Source organism: Garra rufa, chromosome 5 (assembly GCF_049309525.1).
Source record: "Garra rufa chromosome 5, GarRuf1.0, whole genome shotgun sequence".
Classification (NCBI taxonomy): Eukaryota; Metazoa; Chordata; class Actinopteri; order Cypriniformes; family Cyprinidae; genus Garra; species Garra rufa.
The window spans coordinates 40330793-40346967 of NC_133365.1; the positions used below are offsets into that span (position 1 = coordinate 40330793).

General features: G+C 34.8%; 1 protein-coding gene across 1 annotated transcript; it reads left to right on the top strand.

The window, feature by feature from the left end:
• The first annotated feature begins 2159 nt into the window (after window positions 1-2159).
• Window positions 2160-15850, top strand: cchcr1 (coiled-coil alpha-helical rod protein 1). Its single transcript, XM_073840845.1, has 19 exons — window positions 2160-2368; window positions 4174-4426; window positions 4513-4671; window positions 4748-4823; window positions 4925-5032; window positions 5144-5238; window positions 5340-5454; window positions 5567-5677; window positions 5797-5937; window positions 7461-7571; window positions 8220-8326; window positions 8540-8652; window positions 10228-10303; window positions 11018-11139; window positions 11221-11388; window positions 11668-11766; window positions 11877-12028; window positions 13894-14023; window positions 14221-15850. Exons 1-19 carry the CDS (start codon window positions 2305-2307, stop codon window positions 14346-14348), a joined length of 2328 nt encoding a protein of 775 aa, XP_073696946.1. The 5' UTR covers window positions 2160-2304; the 3' UTR covers window positions 14349-15850.
• Window positions 15851-16175: the final 325 nt, after the last annotated feature.

Sequence of the window (16175 nt, forward strand, 5' to 3'; positions counted from 1 at the left end):
ATATGATATGAAGCATATTCGTGTTTTTAAAATAACTCCAACATAAAACTTAAGAATAATATTGGATGCTCTGGATGTGCTAATTATGCCTTTTAAACTTTAGTTTAAAACATGACAGATTGGGTTTCAGAAATAAACTCAAAAGTGTTCACACTGAGCTCCTCAGCAGATCGTCTTTTTTTTTTAAAGATACGCTACCAGTCAAAAGTGTTTTTTAAGAATCACAAAACCTGTATTTATTTGCTCCAAAATACAGCAAAAGCAGTAATATTATGAAATATATATTTTTTAAATAACTGCTTTCTATTTGAATATATTTTAAAATGTATTCCTGTGACCAAAGCTAAATTTTCAGCACCATTACTCCGGTCTTCAGTGTCACATGATCCTTCAGAAATCATTCTAATATGTTGATTTGCTGTTCAAGAAACATTTATTATTATTATTATTATTATTATTATTATTATTATTATTATTATCATCATCATCAATATTTAAAACAGTTGAGTACTTTTACTTTCAGGAGTCTATGATGCATAGAAAGATCCAAAGATCAGCATTTGTCTGAAATTAAAACCTTTTGAAACATTATACACTATGACTATGCCATTCAAAAGCTTGGAGGTTTTTTTTTTGGTAAAGAAATTATAGAAATTAATAGCCTACTCTTATTTAGCAAGGATGCTTTAAATTGATCAAAAGTGATGTTAAAGACATTTATAATGATACAAAAGATTTCTATTTCAGATAATTATGTTCTTATGAACTCTCTATTCATCAAAGAAACCTGGAAAAATCTACTTATCTGTTTTCAACATAATAATAGTACTGAGATCGTGTGACTGTGGGGGAAAACGCCCCCCTGGGGTTAAACGCCCCCCCCCCCCACCTGTTTTTCCCAAAATAACCACTAGAGAAAGTCAAGATACCTTTTCACTGTTTCTATGCACTACGTTGACAACGGGGATAAACAAATCTCCTGGGAGAAGCTGACACCAGCGACGTGTTTGAAGAGAAGAGGATTACATGGAAAATGCTATAATTTTCAGATATTAGTAAACAAGTGTTTAAGAGAATATTGTTCTGTAGGATACCACAGTGATATATGATAAATGAATAGTGAAGTCTGTAGTTTGAGAGGATATGTTATTTATAAGGAATATAATTGTATTTTAAAAATTATTTAAAAAAAAAAAAAGCTTGTGGGGTAAAACGCCCCCCCCCCCCCCCCCGGAGGGCATAGTTTCTCTCTATTATAATTACTATAATAACATATTTCTGTCTATCAAATCCTTTGTTTTACACTTAATGCAGTATAACTAGGTGGTAAAATCAAAATATTTGAACAAAATAAAAAAATTACCTCAACATATTTGTTTGCATGGCTTAGTTATATGTATAAATATAAATGTTAAAAAATTTGGATATTTTGGACATTCCTCAAATATATATTAATATATATACATGTTGATACATTACTTGCCTTTTACTTTTAGAGATTAAAAAGTATAGTCTGTTCATTTTGCTGTTGATCTATGAAGCAAACTGGTTGGTAATAAAGGGGGCATTTTACCCCACTGCTGGGGCAAAACGCCCCCTTTGTACAAAAATATGTTCAGTCAAAATACTAATTAATTATGAAGGCTGAGCAATTTTAATATTTGGTGAATAACTCCTGCCATAGTCACTCAAAACCGGGATGGCAGTTCTAGTCACATTTATGTTTTGTTTCACTGTAATGTCACATTTTCCTTAAGGGGGGCGTTTTCCCCCACTCTACCCTAATGATGCTAAAAATTCGACTTTGAAATCACAGATATAAATACAATTTTAAAATATATTCAAATAGAAAACAGTTATTTTAAATAGTAAAAATATTTCATTTTTTCTGTTTTTGCTGTACTTTGGACCAAATAAATGCAGGCTTGGTGAGCCGAAGAGACTTTAAAAAGCATTAAAAACCTTCAAATATGCACAGCTCTAACATTAAGAGCAAGTCAAACATAGACAACTGTTAATTTGACTTTGTATAAATTCCTATGTAAATGTGTCAATAAAGTGGAAAATATGCTGCACGTTATAGTTGATGTAGGTGTTCAATTGAGACGGCAAGGGGCGCTGTAGTGCCTCGCTCAGACCGGAAATCTCTGCCATGACAACTGCAAGCAGCTTTGAAATCAACGGCGGGGCGGACGCGCTCTTTCTAAAATTGTGACGTGAAATATTCATGAAAACATTACGATTTAAACATTTTACAAGTTTATATAAGACCAAGTTTGTAAGACTGTGCTTTTAGTGGTTGTTATGGATATGTGGAGAGCAGAAAGGCTGAACGCGCCGGCGGACTTCATGAAAGCTCCTGATGGAGGTAAACAAACATAGAATAAACTAAATAAAGACCGACATAAACGAAATAAGCAAGCACAAAGGAGCTAGTCATCTTATATACATATCAAACGATTAATATTTATAGTATTACTATTTTATTACTATTATAGTATAAAGTATTACTATTTTGCCGCTGTCGCCTCTGGCTTGCTTAGTTGGGGACATTTTCCAGCGATATCGTATACTATTTGAACTGAACTGACGATGATATCACTGAATTCATTGATGAACTGCCTTTAACTGAAAATTGATTGTTACAATAATGCGTTACTTACACACTATTGTGCTGTTTAAATACTGTGCAGTTGCTTTGACACAATCTGTATTGTAAAAGGCGCTATATAAATAAAGGTGACTTGACTTATTACTATTTGTGGTATCAATAAGCAGTATTAGTCTGATGTGTAAATATCCGGGTAAGTTAGTTGACATGTCAAGCAGTGACAGCTCTGCAGTGTGATATAATAGATGTCATCTAACACCATTTTAACAGTTTTAAGTTCTTGTATTTTATCATAACTGCAGTTTTTGTTTCTTAAACTCAAAACAGAGATTACATTAAGTGTTTGTACTTCTAAAAGTGGACTAAAGCTCAAGGTAATTCAAAATAATAGCAAACTTAAAGGGATAACTTGCCTACTAGACAGCAATGCAACTACCACAGTCAAGGCCCAGAAAGGTAGTAAGGACATGGCTAAAATAGTCAGACATCAATGGTTCAACTTCAAATTTATAAAGCTACGAGAATACTTTTTGTGTGGAAAAAAATTAAAAAAATAATGACTTAATTCAACAATTCATACGTTTATAAAAGTACTTTCTTGAACAAGGTAGTTCTGTATCTTAATTTGTGTTTGGAATGACATGAAATAAGTATTTGGCCAGAATTTTCATTTTTGGATTAACTTTCCCTTTAAAAGAAGATAATAAGCAGTAATGTTAAAAGGATAGTTCACCCAAAAATGAAAACTCTGTCATTAATTACTCACCCTCATGTTTTTCCAAACCTGTAAGACCTTCGTTCATCTTTGAAACACAAATTAAGATATTTTTGATGAAATCCGAGAGCTTTCTGATCCTCCATAGACAGCAAGGGTCCTACCACGATCAAGGCCCAGAAAGGTACCAAGAGCATCAACAAAATAGTCCATGCGACATTAGTGGTTCAACCATAATTTTATGAAGCTACGAGAATATGCGCAAGAAAAACTAAAATAACGACTTTATTCAACAATTCTTCTCCTTAAAGTTACCGCCAACCGCCATTATCACAACGCATGCATCATGGTACTCTTGATAAGGATATAAACAAACTCGATAATGGCGGTTGATGGTGAGTTGCAAGAAAAATTGTTGAATAAAGTTGTTATTTTTGTTTTTTTGGGCACAAAAAGTATTCTCGTAGCGTCATAAAATTACAATTTAAACACGGATGTCACATAGACTATTTTTTCAATGTTCTTGGTACCATTCTGGGCCTTTGCTTTCTATTCAGGGTCAGAAAGCTCTCAGATTCCATCAAAAATATCCTAATATGTGTTGCAAAGATGAACAAAGGTCTTACCGGTTTGGTACGACATGAGGGTGAGTAATTAATGACAGAATTTTTTATTTTTGGGTGAACTCTCTCTTTAAATTGTGTCGTATGTGAGACATCTGTGTTGTTGTACATGTGAATAAAAAAATCCAAATGCTCAGGGGACACACAGCCAGAATAGAGATTTAAAGGTCCAGCCTTTATTTCAGTCTTTATGTGTTTATAAAGTCTGTCTGTTTGTCTTCCAGCATCTGCCTGTAACCCCACTCCTCCTCTTATGACACCTGCTCAGTTTACTGGGGGACCTCTAGCCCGGCCCACAGTTTCACAGACCATGCCCACCCAAGCTCTGCCACAGTCTATGCCCTTTAGAGCTCCGCCCCCTTCTAAATTCAATGAGGACGGATTTGGCTGGACAGAGCCTGCTGCAGTGGAAGCGTGGCGGCCTGTCCATCACAAACAGCAGAGTGAGAAAATATTACACCAGCACTCCGACCACAGGTACAAACACAGCAGTGCTGCCCCTGACAAGACCAGTCCAGTGATTTTAGTGATCTGTCCATGAATATAATCCCTCTCTCTGTCAGGTTGCCAGAAGATGAGAGGAGCAGCTCAAAACCCCTGCTGCAAGAGATGGAAAGGTTAAGAGAAGACAAGGAAATGATGAGAGGCGAGATGGAGCGTCTCAAAGGAAGAGTAGAGTGTTTGAGAGAGCAGATCAGAGATCAGCAAAGCCAAATAAACAGGTACAAACACTCAAACTGACTGACTTGTTACTTTCACTGTGTGTGTGAGCTGAAATGTGTGTGCGTGTGTCTGCAGACAGTGTATAGAGCGTGATGAATTACACGGTGAACTGAAGAATTGCAAGGCTGAACTAAATATGAACCAAGACCAGGTACAATACACTTTCACTTTATTCCCTAATCAGGTGCAGACCTGATTATTTTAGGGCCAGAAATGCTGGTTTCTAACTACAGCCTGAATTTGTGCATCTAGCTTTCAACCCTGAAAACAGAGTATGAATTAGAACATCAACGTTTGGAGAAAGAGTTACAAGACTCAAAAGAGGAAATGGGGAGACTGCAACAAAAACTAAAGACACAGGTAAGGCTTAATTAACAATATAGGTGCAGTATTTTGTTCTCAGTTCTCTGAACAATTGGTCTATGTGATATATTTTTTTTAAACTTAATTTTCATCCACTTTAAATATCAGAATGTGATGACCGATGCTGCACAGGAAGTAACCCTACTGAGGACCCAAATACAAGAAGTGACATCCGAGAGATATGAGCTCAGAAATCAACTGAGGTGAGAATAAAAGAAAGCAATGTTGCTCATGCGGCTGTCTCTAAATGTCAAATCATTTACAGGTCTGTTTATGTGATGTTGCATGATTTGTATTTGTGCAGCGTCCTGAATAGCTCATTGCTGGAACAGTCAGAGTGTGTGCAGAAACTTCGGACATACATTGGTAGCAATATCACAGAGAAAAAAGAAGAGGAAGAGCTTAGACGACAGATACAGGTGTGTAAACGCACAGTCTGCTGAATTGCCGTCAGGGCATTCGTTGTAGTCCTTTGAATTATTGTTTTTCTGTGACTGTGTGAATGTAATTATTTTATGAATGAGTGTATAGCATTTAGAGAAGGAAAAGGAAGCTCTGTCTTTATCAGTCCAGCTGCTGAATGTTCGAGTGAACTCTGCCAATGACATTTTGGCTATTCAGGAGAAAGAGCTAGGTGAACAGGTAATATTACACACACACACACGTAGATATGCATATGTAGTTTTTCAAATAAAATTGCAATGCAGTTTGATATATATGAATTAATTAGTACATTTTGGGATAATTTATTATGTGTGTAGGAGCAGACTGACCCATTGTACTCTGGCAGCAAAGCTGGGCAGATGTTGAGTGTTTGGAGACAAAAGGTCTTCATGCTGCTCGTTAAACTGCAGACCAGAGATTTACAACTCCACACGGAGAAAACACAACTACAAAACATGGTAATGTAAATGCATTTTCATACGCATACATAGTCTATCATAGATAAACATTCCTAACCACTGGTATCAGTAATTTGCATTTTTATTTTATACCTGAAATTAATATTTTTAAAGTAATTTTTACCTGTATAAGAGCATAACACTTTTGCTACACAATACACAATTGCTAACAACAGTGTACTGTTCTAATGTTCATAGTAGATCATATACATGACTTCAGACAATTGGGGGTTGCTTTTTTCAGTTTTTACTTTTATTCATCAAAAATGCATTAATTTGATTAAAAGGGACTTTTTCATTATTACGTTGTTCTTTTGAAATCCTGGAAAACGTATCCCAGTTTTCACAAAAATAAATAAAAGCAGCACAGCTGTTTTCAACATTGAGAATAATAAATGTTTCTTGAGCGCAAAATCAACATATTAAAATAATTTCTGAAGGATCATGTGACACTGAGAACTAGACTAATGGCTGATGAAAACTGAAGTAAATTCTATTTTAAAATATATTAAAATGAAAACAATTGTTTTTGTAATAATATTTCACAATATTTATTCATCACAACATAGTGCCGTTCAAATTGGGATCAGTAAGACTTTTAACATATGGTAACACTTTACAATAAGGTTCATTAGTTAACATTAGTTAACCACATTAGTTAACATGAACTAATAATGAACTGCACTTATACAGCATTTATTAATCTTTGTTAATGTTAATTTCAACATTTACTAATGCATTATTAAAATTTTGTTAACATTAGTTAATGCAATGTAAACTAACATGAACAAACAATGAACAACTGTATTTCCGTTAACTAACGTTAATAAAGATTAGTAAATACAGTAACAAATGTATTGCTCATGGTTAGTTCATGTTAGTTAATACATTAACTAATGTTTAACTAATGAACCTTATTGTAAAGTGTTACCCATATATTAAAAGAAGTCTCTTATTCTCATCAAAGTTCTTTTTTTATCAAAATACAGAAAAAAGTAATATTATGAAATATTATTGTGATTTAAAATAATGGTTTTATAATCATTTTATAAAACTGCAAAATCTTATCATTTTAAATTATAATTTACTTTTGTGATGCAAAGCTAAATTTCCATCAGCCCTTATTTAAATTGCAGTATTTCACAGCATTACTTTTTTATGAATTTTAATTAAAGAAATGCAGCCATGATGAGCAGAAAACATTTCTTTAAAAAACTTTAAACATTCTTACTGGTCCCAAACTTTTTAACGGCAGTGTATATCTTTCAGACATCTTTCAAAAGCATAAAAAATACCTAAACTTTCGTTAATTAATTCAGTTAATTAAATCAATTAATTAAAAAAAACTCTCTACAGTTTTGGCTGTCAACATAAAAAAGGTGTTTTCCATGTTAGATTATACATCTGTTTATGTTCGAGCATCATGTTAGTACAATTAGAAGTTTTTGAGTTATAGGGAGTGTTTACTTAATAAATCTAATTTTAGTATTTTTTTTCATGAATATATCTGTGTGTATGTGTAGGTTTCCTCTCTACAGCAGCAGGTAGAGTGTTCGCAGTCGCAGAACAGTGTCCTTCAGCATCAACTAGAGGACAAAATGGCCCAGTTGGACTTACAGCATGTACACGCACAGGTACGCTGACATATATCTATGCACATACATTAAGGTTATTTCTGGTTGTGGGGTCAGTTAGGTTTAGTCATTGTGGTCCTTGCATTAGACTGACATTCCTCTCATTGGTAATGAACAAAGTTTGCAGAGATGCCAGATGTTCTTCTGTTATTCATATTGGGCTTCTGGACTCAATATACATTTTCACAGCACTATACATGTCCTAACCAGGCATGCTGTGATGAAAGATTTATTAAATAACATGTCTTCCAGGTTATATGATAGATGTGCATGAGAAACTGGCTGAAATTTAAGTGGTTACGCACTAAAAGTGTAGCTCATGAATGATCAGCTTTTGCACTTTGTCTCCAACCCTTATGCACTCGCCCCATTCGCCCTCATTCTTTTCTTGTTATCGTAGCTTTTTAACAGTCTGAACAGGTTGGATTGAGCTAAGTGAGGTTTAAGCTTGTTCAGCGTTGACTCATAGAAGATCTGCTGTTTTAACATCACAATGTTCATCCGTGATTACTCACCACATTCTGAGCAGCTGTCCAGCTGATCAGCTGTGTTACACGATGACAGCGCTGAAACTCTTCTTCTGTAGCGCCTGCAGGCAAGTGTGTGTTTCTGACAGCTCATGAGCTTGCTTTGTGTGTGTGTGTTCAGGGAGTACAGCAGCAGTTGGACAGTGCTCTACAGGAGAACACTCAGCTCAAAGAGTGCACTAAGTGCACAGAGGGATCACTCAATGATATCAGTGAAACGGCACACAGGTAGCACGCATAATCACACCCCTTGAGCTGGCCCTTGAATCTGTTAGTGTTCTATATGTCTCTTTGGATTAAACAAGTTTAATAAATACCAACATGACTGTCATGATTAGATTAAAGCTGACTGTTCCTCTGACCAAAGCCCTGAAGCGAGCTCATCCATAAACATCTGTCTCTCTCTGTGTGTTATCTTTCTCTCTCGGTCTCTCTCATCAGGGTGATGTCAGCCATAGAAATAAAGGCAGGTCAGATGGAAGCAGTTCAGTCCAGCATAAGTCATCTGAACCAGAGACTCGCCTTCGCTGCCAAACGTCTGGACACAGTACATGGTGAGAGTGTCATCTGTGTGCGAGTGTATATAAGTGTGTTTCACTTTTAATATACTGTGCCTTGCCATTTGTGTTTCATGTTTTATGTTGCTGCCTTATGTTAAACTGTTTAAATTGCTTTTTTTCCCAGCATCAACCTACACTCCATGCACCATAATAACATGGCAAAAACAGAATTGTTACAACTTCATAAATGCATTAAAAAGAAACTATTGAAATAAGTACATTGCATAAGTATTCATACCCTTAACTCAGTACTTAGTTTAAGCACCTTTAAGTCTTTTTGGGTATGAGTTTTGCACATCAACATTTGCTAATTATCTGCCGTTCTTCACCTCACCTCTTTACCTCTCAGGCTCTGTCAGCTTGGATGGGGTCTGGCAGACATTTGTAGGTTTCTCCAGAAGTGTTTAATTGGGTTCAAATCCAGGCTCTGGCTGGGCCACTCAAGGACATTCACAGAGTTGTTTACAAGCCACTCTTGTTGTGTGCTTAGGGTCATTGTCCTGTTGGAAGGTGAACCTTTTGCCCAGTCTGTGGTTCTGAATGCTCTGGACTGGGGTTTCATTAAGGCTATCTCAAGTGGCTCTGCCACTGAAAAACAGCCCCACTGCATGAGGCTGCTACAAGCATGCTTTACTTTTGGGATGGTACTCTGCAGGTAATGAGCGGTGCCTTGTTTCCTTCAAACATGATGCTTGGAATTGAGGTTCATCAGACCAGAGAATCTTGTTTCTCATAGTCTGAGGGTCCTCTAGGTGCTTTTTTTTTTTGCAAATTCCAAGTGTGTTTTCATGTGTCTTCACTGAGGAGAGGATTAAGTCTTGCCACATCACCATAAAGCCCAGATCGGTGGAGTGTTGCAATGATGTTTGTCCTTCTGTAAGTTTCTCACATCTGCATATATGATCATGGAGCTCAACTAGAGTGATCATCAGGTTCTTGATCACCACTCTAGCCAAGGCCCTTCTCCATCAATTGCTCAGTTTGACCAGGAGGCCAGCTCTAGGAAGAGTTGAGGTTGTTTCAGACTTCTTCCATTAAGGGTAATGGAGACTACATGCTTCTGTGAACCTTTAATGCAGCTGAATTTTTTCTGCACTCTTCCCCAGATGTGTGGCTTAATGCAGTCCTGTCTCTAATCTCTACAGGCTATTTTTTTTTTAACCTCAGGGCTATCAGGAATATGCATTTTCAGCTGTTAGATCTTTTTTTAAGACATGTGTGCCTTTCCAAATCATACCCATTCAACTGAATTTGTCACAGGTTAACTTCACTCAAAGTGTAGTAGCATCTACAAGCAATATGAATGCTCCTGAGCTAAATTTCAACTGTCAGATAAGGGTATGAATACTTAGGCAATGGAATCATTTAGGTTTTTGATGTTTAATAAATTTGCCAAGATGTTAAAAATCAGTTTTTACTTTGCCAGTATGGTGTATAGAGTGTATATTGATGTGGAAATAAGTAATTTAAAAAAGTTTAACATAAAGCAGTAACATAAAAAATGTGGAAAAAAAATGAAAGGGTATGAATACATTTGCAAGGCACTGTAAGAGGGTTGTTTGTCTGCAGGGCTGCTGTTGAGAAAAGAAGCTCTTTGGAGAACCAAGCAAGCTACAAGATCCCCAGAGCCAACAGTGTCAGAGAAGTACAGAATTATTGGAATAAATTAGAGACATTGATATTTAAACATTTTTTTTTTCAGCACTAATTATTGGAATCTTCAGAAACAAAAGATAGCTGAGGTTCAGCCCAATCATATATATATATTTAAAATGACCTAAAACAAGTTTTGTAAAGTTTTTGATGAATGGAAATTCTGTCTTTAACTACTCACCCTCATGTTGTTCCAAACCTATAAGACATAAGACATAACTCATAATTCATCTTCGGAATACAAATTAAGATATTTTTGATTAAATCCGAGAGCTTTCTGACCCTGCATTGACAGCAACGCAACTAACATGTTCAAGGCTCAGAAAGGTAGTAAGGACATTGTTAAAACACTCTATGTGATATCAGTGGTTCAACCCTAATTTTACGAAGCTACGAGAATACTTTTTGTGCCCAAAGAAAACAAAAATAATGACTTGATTCAACAATTTCTTCTCTTCCGTGTCAGCTTTACCACGCTAAGATCCTTTCTGGGCCTTGAACGTGTCAGTTGTGTTGCTGTCTATGCAGGGTTAGAAAGCTCTCGTATTTCATCAAAAAATATCTTAATTTGTGTTCCGAAGATGAATTATGAGTTATGTCTTATGGGTTTGAAACGACATGAGGGTGAGTATTAATGACAGAATTTTTATTATTATTTCTATTTCTAGTGCGACAAATAAACCAGAAATAATATCTCCTGTTGCAGCCTTATTAAGAGTCTCCAGGCTGAGGTGGTGTTGTTGAGCGGAGAGAGGGACAAACTCACACAGGAGCTCAAACGCACACCGGAGCTCATCCAGGCCTCCTTGTCTGACCTACAGCAGCAGCGTATGTACAAAAACCTCTACCTGAATGTCTACTAAAGATAGTAAAGAGAAGAGCGATAACTGTGTTAAATGCACTCTGCAGGAGAGAGAGAACTAGGACACTTGAGGGAAGCTCTGTCACAAAGCAGGGAGGAGTTGGAGGCATCAGAATCGTGCCGAATGGAGATGCAGAGACAATGTGAACAGCATGAAGGGACTATTGTGGAGCTCCGTGCTGAGGTCCAGAAACTACAGCAGCAGTGTGACTCAGGTGGGTGAACAGTGGAGTAACAGCAATTTCCCCTCCACACTCAAAGCATTGTGTATTCACTTCACAAATTCCATCTTATTCTTTTACTCTCATTGCTAATAGTCTATTAACACTGTGTTTAACACATGGTGAATTCTGCTGACATTGCTCATTGCTCCAGGCAACTCTGCTTTCACTCTGCTCACATACTCTGGTGAAGAACTATTTGTGCTTTTGTGTATCTTTCTAACGTTTGCTTATTTTTAAAGATGTAAAAGCTGATTGTGGATGTTTGTGTAGTTTTACAAAGGGTATCAGAAGTTGAGAGTGTGTGTGCAGAGAAGCTCAGGGACATGGATTCTCAACTCAACACAGCAAGGAGAGAGCACACAAAATCAGGTATACATAATAATATAAATATAATAATATAATATAAATGTTTTTGAGTGATTTCTTTGAGTGTCTGTACTTTACTGAAGACACAATCTCTTTTATATGCATATATGCAGTCGTAGCTTTGCGACAGGTTCAGAGGCAAGTGGAGAGAGAGAAAGAACAGATGAAAGACATAGAAAAAGAAAGAACAGAACACACACACAAAAAGATCACGCATCTGCAGAAACAGCTGAAAGACAAGGACAAAGACCGCAACCTTCTCCTGGTGAGCCACACACACACACACACACACACACACACACACACACACACACACACACACACACACTCTCATCTATTTTTATTGAGGGGGCATCAGTGGCAGTCCTGGCTCACTTGGTGGCCTCGGTGAGATAGGACAAAATCTTCCTTGCCAAGAAAAAAAAAACTTTAATGACTTGTGCTATAAAGCATTTTTTTTATAAAAAAAAAATAGTATTTTCAGAATTTTGAGCTGCAGTTTTTTTTGTTTAAAAAAATACATTAAAAAGTTATATTGTGAAATATAACAATTTAAAATAACAGTTTCTATTTGAATATACACTACCTGTCAAAAGTAATGTTTTTAAAGTCTCTTCTGCTCACCAAGACTGCGTTTATTTGATCCAAAATACAGCAAAAGCAGTGATATTGTGAAATATTTGTACTATTTAAAATAACTGCTTTCTATTTGAATAGATTGTAACATGTAATTTATTCCTGTGATTAAAGCCGAATTTTCAGCATCATTACTCCAGTCTTCAATGTCACATGTTTGTTCAGAAATCATTCTAATATGCTGATTTGCTGTTCAAGAAACATTTTTATTATTATTATTATCATCAATATTTATAACCGCTGAGTACATTTTCTTTTCAGGATTCCTTGATGAAAAGAACGATGCAAAGATCAGCATTTATCTGAAATAAAAAGTGTTTGTAAACATACCATTCAAAAGCTTGGAGTCAGTATAATGTTTTTTTTTTGGAAAAAGATTATAGAAATTAATACTTTTTATTTTGCAAGGATGCTTTAGATTTTTATTTCAGATAAATGCTGTTCTTCTGAACTTTCTATTCATCAAAGAAACCTAAAAAAATTATACTCATACTAATAATAATAATAATAATAATAAGAATACGAATAAGAATAATAATATAAATATATAATATTAATAATTTAAAATTTTTTTTTTACAGCAAATTAGAATGATTTCTGAAGGACCATGGGACTTGGTTAATAATGCTAAATATTCAGCTTTGAAATCACAGGAATAAATTAAAATTTTAAACATATTCAAATAGAAAACAGTTATTTTAAGTAGTAAAACTATTTCAAATTGTTGCTGTTTTTGCAGCCTTGGTGAGCAGAAGAGACTTATTTAAAAAAAACATTACAAATCTTACTGTTTTGACAGTTAGTGTATTGTAAAATTCTTTCTTTATTCCATTTATTCCTGTGGTCCTAGAGCTGAATTTTCAGCAGCTATTACTCCACTTTTTACTCACATGATCCTTCAGAAATCATTCTAATATACAATCATTCTATATATTTCCAAGCTTTAACAAAACACTTTGTACAATCAAGGTTATACTTTTTTCCCTATGATGACCCTTGCCGCCGAAATAAATTACAACTATTACATTTAAATTAAATTACAACAAAAATAGATAAAATTATAATAAAACAAAATGGAATTAAATCAAAATTGAAAATAAATTTTACAGTATTGTATACATTTACAATTAGACAATATCAATTGTAAAAATAACTCAAATAAATAGATACCTACATTCAAGAAATTAGGCCGGATTCAGATTATAAAATACATTTTTTGTAATTTTAAACATTTCTAATCAAGCTTTAATTTTGTAATCTGAATATTTTTTTAGCTAATTTCAGAACTCGTTTTACAGGGAACATGTGAGTGACATGAGGTGTGAGTTTTGATCAAAGCAGTTTAAAATATGTGAATGGTGGTTTTAACTTAATTATCAAAGATTCAAATAATTTTTTGCAAGTTCTATTTAAAATGTGCTTGGCTCAGAGATTTGAGTGGTTTTTAGATCTGTTTCTCTGTCCTTTAGTTTCTATTGTTTTGTGTGTGTGTAGGCAGTGGTTCAGGAACAGGGTTTGATAAATGAATATAAAAGACTAAGAAGATCAGCATTTCAGACACCTGAGGCCCTGAAACAAAAACATCATTCTCAGGCTGAGAGCAGCAATCCTCCAACACCTGAAAGTAAGCATACACTGACACTCGCTTGTGAAATCAGCAGTTAGTTTGATGCTTTTGTGCCTATGATATTTATTCATATTTATAATTTGGTAATATCTTCAATTATATAATTTGTTCATTCGTACATTGATTCATTTTTTAATGTCTACTCAATGTTCTTTCACCCTTGACTTGGTTCCTCAATCCTGCTTCTCTCTCAGGTCTGCTGGGGGCACTGCAGGCTCTTAGTGCTGCAGTGATGGGCAGCTCAGAGGAAGAGGATGATGAGGAGGGTCAGGTCTTCACTGTGACACAAACACCCTCTTGTGCTGACACACATAAAGAATAGTGCTGAACACACCAATCAATTCTCTCTCATACACTCACTGTCTATACAGCCCCTCTCATGGGAATGTCTGTTTTATAATTTAATAAAAGAGATTTTTGTAAAATAAGACCTGTAGATTTTTCAGTTAATCTCAGATGGTTTGCAAAAAATATTGCAAAATAAAATAACCATTTTCTATTTTTATATATTTTAAAATGTTATTCCTGAGCTATATTTTAATCAGCCATTACTCCAGTCTTCAGTGTCACATGATTTTTTTTATAAATATTTCTAATATGTGACCCTGGACTTAAGTTGCACAGGTATATTTGTTGCAATAGCCAAAAATACATTGTATGGGTCAAAATTATGGATTTTTCTTTTATGGCCAAAATCATTAGGATATTAAGTAAAGATCATGTTCCATGAAGATATTTTTTTTTATTTTCTACCATAAATAAACTTAATTTTTGATTAGTAATATGCATTGCTAAGAACTTTATTTGGACAACTTTAAAGGCGATTTTCTCAATAATTAGATTTTTTAGTACCTTCCAGATTTTCAAATAGTTGTATCTTGGCCAGATATTGTCCTATCCTAACAAGCCATACATAAATGGAAAGCTTATTTATCAGCTTTCAGATCATGTATAAATCTAAAAAAAAATACCCTTATGACTCATTTTGTGGTTCAGGGTTAACATATATGTCTTAAGTAGCATGGGTATATTTGTAGCAATAGCCAACAATAAATTGTATGGATCAAAATTATTTTAAAATTTTTCTTTCATGCCAAAAATCATTAGGATATTAAGTAAACCTCATGTTCTATGAAGATATTAAATATATTAATAATATTAAAACTAAATATAGTAAATATATTAAAACTTAATTTTAGTAATATGCATTGCTAAGAAATTTAAAGGCAATTTTCTCAATATTTAGATTTTTTTTGCACCTTCAGATGCAGATTTTCAAATAGATGTATCTTGGCCAATTATTGTCCTGTGCATTTTTTATTTTTTTTTTGTTAATGTTGAAAACAGTTGAGCTGCTTTAATGTTTTCAAATTATGTGACTTTTGACCAATTTAATGCAACTTTGATTAATAAAAATATAAATTTCTTTGAAAATAGAAACCCCATTAAATCATAATGGCCCCAAAATTTTAAACATTAGTGTAACTGTGAAGAAATATAAGATAGAAAACAGGAAATGCTTTGGTTTTCAAGCTCAGTGTTTTCATGGGGCTGCCCGGATCTCACATTTTGAGGGGGGAAAAATGTCTTTGTAATCTTTCATCAAAACATAACCTTCAACTGTCCTTTTTGGCCGACATCACCTTGTTTTACAACCCTTCACCTTCAGCCAGCTGGCTTGTATGAAATGCCCATTTTTCATTATCCAGTTAATATTCCCTGTGACATCCGTTTCACTCTGAAATATGTCAAATTTTGACAGTAAATGGGTTGCGAACATGTGTTTCATGTTAACTTTAATAGCTTTTTCTGCACAACCTGTAAATAAATGGTACGTGTGTGTTTAACCACTTTGTCCTTCCTGTCATATATTTCCTTGATATGTTCCTAAATGGATACACTCCGCTTTTAGAGTGTAGAGTGCATCCATTAAAATTTAAACTCACCTTCAGAGAACTTTTGGAGTGCTGCTTGTATTTCAGGCTGAGAGACTGTTGGGGAGAGAAAGGCATCACTCACTGACTGCTTGATACAGCTCTTCCTAGTTTGACAGGTATGCCTGTATTTTTCTGTTTTGGAACGCACTTCCATCTCTGTCTCATTCACCTTCAACTGGTGCTGTTTTGGATGTATTATCCACTAAAGAGCT

What these genes read in the sequence shown, in the direction of transcription:
- cchcr1 (XM_073840845.1), top strand. Translation starts at nt 2,305, where the DNA reads ATGGATATGTGGAGAGCAGAAAGGCTGAACGCGCCGGCGGACTTCATG. An exon ending in TAAATATGAACCAAGACCAG is followed by an intron (nt 4,824 to 4,924) that starts GTACAATACACT and finishes TTGTGCATCTAG; the next exon opens with CTTTCAACCCTGAAAACAGA. An exon ending in GAGAGAGCACACAAAATCAG is followed by an intron (nt 11,767 to 11,876) that starts GTATACATAATA and finishes GCATATATGCAG; the next exon opens with TCGTAGCTTTGCGACAGGTT.